The 4343-nt window shown below is 68.8% G+C and overlaps 5 protein-coding genes across 5 annotated transcripts in view, besides 4 other annotated features; 1 reads left to right on the forward strand and 4 right to left on the reverse strand.

Annotated features, from left to right (window-relative positions):
* Positions 1-49, reverse strand: part of Tco025E_03847 (uncharacterized protein) — a gene marked incomplete at both ends in the record, with an annotated part of 420 nt that extends 371 nt beyond the window's left edge. The window contains one exon of the mRNA XM_029370764.1: positions 1-49. This exon is cut by the window's left edge and continues 371 nt beyond it. Within this exon, the coding sequence (XP_029229147.1) occupies positions 1-49 (49 nt within the window).
* Positions 50-87: 38 nt separating this feature from the next.
* Positions 88-115: a microsatellite.
* Positions 116-152: 37 nt separating this feature from the next.
* Positions 153-1871, reverse strand: Tco025E_03848 (uncharacterized protein; the record flags this gene model as incomplete). The annotated part of the gene is made up of 1 exon (XM_029370765.1): positions 153-1871. The coding sequence occupies one exon, from the start codon at positions 1869-1871 to the stop codon at positions 153-155; it is 1719 nt and encodes a 572-aa protein (XP_029229148.1).
* Positions 1872-1907: 36 nt separating this feature from the next.
* Positions 1908-1950: a microsatellite.
* Positions 1951-2014: 64 nt separating this feature from the next.
* Positions 2015-2049: a sequence feature (GA-rich).
* Positions 2050-2187: 138 nt separating this feature from the next.
* Positions 2188-2769, reverse strand: Tco025E_03849 (60S ribosomal protein L11; the record flags this gene model as incomplete). The annotated part of the gene is made up of 1 exon (XM_029370766.1): positions 2188-2769. The coding sequence occupies one exon, from the start codon at positions 2767-2769 to the stop codon at positions 2188-2190; it is 582 nt and encodes a 193-aa protein (XP_029229149.1).
* Positions 2770-2894: 125 nt separating this feature from the next.
* Positions 2895-2932: a sequence feature (A-rich).
* A 198-nt stretch (positions 2933-3130) lies between these two features.
* On the reverse strand, positions 3131-3700 carry Tco025E_03850 (ADP-ribosylation factor; the record flags this gene model as incomplete). The annotated part of the gene is made up of 1 exon (XM_029370767.1): positions 3131-3700. The coding sequence occupies one exon, from the start codon at positions 3698-3700 to the stop codon at positions 3131-3133; it is 570 nt and encodes a 189-aa protein (XP_029229150.1).
* Positions 3701-3832: 132 nt separating this feature from the next.
* Tco025E_03851 (uncharacterized protein) overlaps positions 3833-4343 on the forward strand; it is a gene marked incomplete at both ends in the record, with an annotated part of 567 nt that continues 56 nt past the window's right edge. The window contains one exon of the mRNA XM_029370768.1: positions 3833-4343. This exon is cut by the window's right edge and continues 56 nt beyond it. Within this exon, the coding sequence (XP_029229151.1) occupies positions 3833-4343 (511 nt within the window).

A 4343-nucleotide genomic window follows, 5' to 3' on the forward strand; every position in this document is an offset into this window, starting at 1 on the left:
ACACGCAGTGGATACATGGAAAAACAAGAACACAGCGATCATGCGGCATTACCGTTGGGGCAAAGCGCAGCGGTGCTCTTCTTTGCGGCCCTGCCCTGCCCTGCCCTGCCCTGCCGCCGGGTTTCCGCCGCGCGTGCCGGTGGGCGGGGCGCTCACGCAAGAATACCGACGGCGTCCTCCGCAAACACGTCGGCCACGCCAAACTCGGCCATGAAGCGCAGCCGCTGCCGCCCCACCGCGGCGAAGTCCGGCGGCTCGCAGTGCGGCGTCGTCGAGGACAGGAGGAAGACACCGTCGGGCACGTCGTCCAGCGCGCCGAGGCCCTCCAGCTTCTCCCACGCCCCGCGCCGCACCAAAACGGGCAGGGGGGCGGACGCACGCCGCCGCAAGCACAACGCCACGTACGCCGCGAGGGAGACGTCGCAGGCGCCCTCCGCCGCGGGGGTCGGCCGCAGGCCAAAATACGCCGTCGCCCGCGCCGCCGCCGCCTCCCGGCGCACGCGCAGCTCCCCCTCCCGCTCCAGCGGGCACGTCCAGCGGAAGCCCGACCCCACCAGCGCGTGGCGGAGCGCCGCGAGCGGGTAGTGGCGGGTCCCGGGCTGCACGGTGGCGGGCCAGCAGCCGCCGCCGCCCACGTCGACGACGAGCCCCCAGCTGGCGGGGCAGGCGTACAGCTCGCCGGCGCAGCCCCCCGCCCAGTGCCGCAACACCGTGATGAGGCTCCAGAAGCAGACGCCGTCCTCGCGCAGACGGTGCGCAAGCCGCACTGGGGCCGCGCCCGCCTCCTCCGCGCGCCCTCCGCCGAGCACCTCCGACAGCCGGAAGGACGGCCTCAGAACGCAGCGCCCTCTACGGGGAGGGGCCGTCGCCGCGCCCCCGCCCGCCGGCTCCTCCGCGGCAAACAACGCACCCAACACGGCGGCCAGAATGGGCGGCGTGTGCGCCCGGCTCCGCACGCCCCCCACCACAAACCACTCCGCCACCAGCAGAGGGGCGCCCGGGTCGGCAGACGCGACGGCGCCTGTTGCTGTCGTCTGCGCGAGGCGGCGTAGTCGCTCCACGAGGGCCGTCGCCGCGCCCACCGCGTCGCCCTCAGCGGCCGCCCCGTCGTCGTCGTCGTCGGCGCCGCGCAGGACCGCATGGAACCACGCGGGCAGCGCGGCCTCCCAGAGCATCTCGCACAGCGCCTCTGCAACGCCCCGCGCGCCGTCAAAGTGGCCCATGGCCGCCGTAAATGTCTCGCAGCACCGCCAAACAAGCGCCCCGTCGCCCGACCCCGCCAGTCCGCCCGCGGCCGCCGTGAGCCGCCGGCGCAGCCGCGGATGCAGGCCAACCCGGCACGCCACGATGGTGCAGGAAGTGGCGTCGGGGCTCAGCAGGTACACGCGTTGCGGCCCCGCGGAGCCACTGCGAGGGGAGACGACGGCGAGGCCACACTCGCCCTGCAGCACCGTCGCCAGCGCAGGCGCCGCGCCGTCGAGCAGGAGCATCTCCCGGTAGCCTCCCCCCGGCGGCTCCCCCACGGCGCAGCCGACAGCAGCACCAGTCGATGGCGGCGGGGCCTCCGGGTGCTCGCGCATGTCTGCTGGAAGCGGGTGGAGAAACAGCGACGGGTACGGGAACTCCCTCACCGCCCGCGCCGCATCCGCCTTTGCTGCGTCAAACCACGACGGCGAGGGCGACGACGCGGGGGAGTCACCGGCGCCGGTGGGGCCGCACTCGGCGGACCGCCCCTCCACGTACCGCCTCATTACGTTCTCGGCCAGCAGGACGGCGTGGTCCGCCACGGCCGCGCCCTCCGCCTCTTCCCGCCCCGCCGCCGTGCTCAGCAGGCGGCTCGCCTCGGAAGGCGTGACGTTGCAGAAGGGCATCGGTGGCCCCCAGAACACCGAGGATCTACGTGCTTTCACCCACCCACCCACCCACACACACGCACGCACGCACGCACGCTGCAAGCGCAAGGGCAGGCAAACGCACAGGAAGAGAGAAAATAAAGCAAAAAACAAGTGCATGCAGGAGGAGGAGGAGGAAGAGGGGGGAAAGAGGCGGGCGACAGCAGGCGGACGCAACATCCGATGGGGGGGGGGAGGGCGAACGTCAAGACAAATGAGCAAAAAAGATCACGGAAAAACATAGCGTGACTCAGCGAAGAAAGCCTCAGGAAAGGGCCAGCCGCGCGACTCCCCCCTAACGACGGCGACGGCGGGTCATCGCCTTCTTCTTCTTTTTGGCCTGGAAGATGATGCCATCGTAGGCCTTCTCGAACCACTTCATTGCCTCCTCCTTCTGCACGCGGTGGCAGTGCCCCACGCGGCTCGTCTTGCGCCGGCGGTGCGCCACGCGCTCGCCGCGGCGGCCGAGGACGACGTAGAAGTCCATGCCGTAGATGCCGGTGGAGGGGTCGTACTTGATGCCGAGGTCGATGTGCTCGCTGATGCCGAAGCCGAAGGAGCCCGTGTCGGAGAAGTTGTAGCTCTTCAGCTCGAACTCCTTCACCTTGAGGCCCTTCTCCAGGAGCTCCTCCGCCTTCTTGCCGCGGACGGTGCAGTGGACGGCGATCTTCTCGTTGCGGCGGATGCCGAACGTGCGCACCGTCAGGCGTGCGCGGGAGAGCACCGGGCTCTGCTCGCACAGCTGCTCCAGCACCTTCGAGGCGCGGGTGAGGCGATCGCCCGACTCGCCAACGCAGATGTTGAGGCAGAGCTTCTTCACAACGATCTCCCGCATCGGGTTGGTTGCTTTCTTCTCCACAACGGCCTGCGTCTCCATTGTTGCTAACGAAGACGGCTTTCCCTTGCCCTGGTCACTGCGCAGAGCAGGCAAAGAGCGGGAGGGAGGGGAAGAGGGGGAGGAATGAGCACCACGCCCAGGCAGCGGCGGGCTGGGCGCCGCCGCACACAAACACGCACACACAAACAAACAAACAAAACAAGATCAACTGCGCTCTTGCTTTGCACTTCCTCCACCCTCCCACGCCGGAGGAGGGAAGGGCCAACATGGGTGCAGGAGCCAGCCCGAGGCCCTTCAGAAAAAAAACAGACAAGGCAACATACTTGGCACGTCGCAGCCAAGGAGCCCAACGAGACCCCACACACCTCCCATCCACGCCTCCCGTTCCTCTCGCTCCTCCTCACGAAGTGTCGGGCAGGTGCGCAGACAGCCAGTCGAGCCCCTCAAAAAGTCCGTCGCCGGTGTGCGCGCAGCAACCCTGCACGAACCACTGACGACCGCGCATCGCAGTCCCCAGTCCCGTCGGACTATGGTCGCGGAAGCCCAACTGCTCCACCAGCTCCGCCGGGGTCAGGCGGTGCGGCAGGTCCTGCTTATTGCACAGCACAAGGAGCGTCGCGCCCGCCAGCAGCGGCTCTTGCAGCAGCTTCTCCAGCTCCTGCCGCGCCTCCCCCACCCGTTCCCTGTCGTTGCTGTCGATGACGAAAATGATTGCGTTTGCCCCCTCGTAGTAGTGCTTCCAGAGCGACCGCAGCAGCTTCTGGCCGCCTACGTCCCAGAGGTGGAACTTTATGTTTTTGTACTCCACCGTCTGCACGTTGAAGCCCAGCGTTGGCACCGTCTGCTGCACCTCGTTCAGCTTGAGCTTCCACAGGATGGTCGTCTTTCCCGCCGCGTCGAGGCCCACCATCAGTATCGTCGCGTCCTTCTTGGCAAAGAGGCCATCAAACCAGCTCAAGACCGCGCCCATCGGCGATCGTACACTCCTCCCGCCTTGTGCCGCCCAACTGCACCTTGGCACCGCACAGACCACGGTATCAGGCGGGCGCAGCTGCGCAACAGTCGCCTCGCCTCCTCCCAAACACACACACGCAGTGGATACATGGAAAAACAAGAACACAGCGATCATGCGGCATTACCGTTGGGGCAAAGCGCAGCGGTGCTCTTCTTTGCGCCTGCCCTGCCCTGCCCTGCCCTGCCCTGCCGCCGGGTTTCCGCCGCGCGTGCCGGTGGGCGGGGCGCTCACGCAAGAATACCGACGGCGTCCTCCGCAAACACGTCGGCCACGCCAAACTCGGCCATGAAGCGCAGCCGCTGCCGCCCCACCGCGGCGAAGTCCGGCGGCTCGCAGTGCGGCGTCGTCGAGGACAGGAGGAAGACACCGTCGGGCACGTCGTCCAGCGCGCCGAGGCCCTCCAGCTTCTCCCACGCCCCGCGCCGCACCAAAACGGGCAGGGGGGCGGACGCACGCCGCCGCAAGCACAACGCCACGTACGCCGCGAGGGAGACGTCGCAGGCGCCCTCCGCCGCGGGGGTCGGCCGCAGGCCAAAATACGCCGTCGCCCGCGCCGCCGCCGCCTCCCGGCGCACGCGCAGCTCCCCCCTCCGCTCCA

This window comes from Trypanosoma conorhini, assembly GCF_003719485.1.
Source record: "Trypanosoma conorhini strain 025E chromosome Unknown Tco_14.4_contig_00183, whole genome shotgun sequence".
NCBI lineage: Eukaryota > Euglenozoa > Kinetoplastea > Trypanosomatida > Trypanosomatidae > Trypanosoma > Trypanosoma conorhini.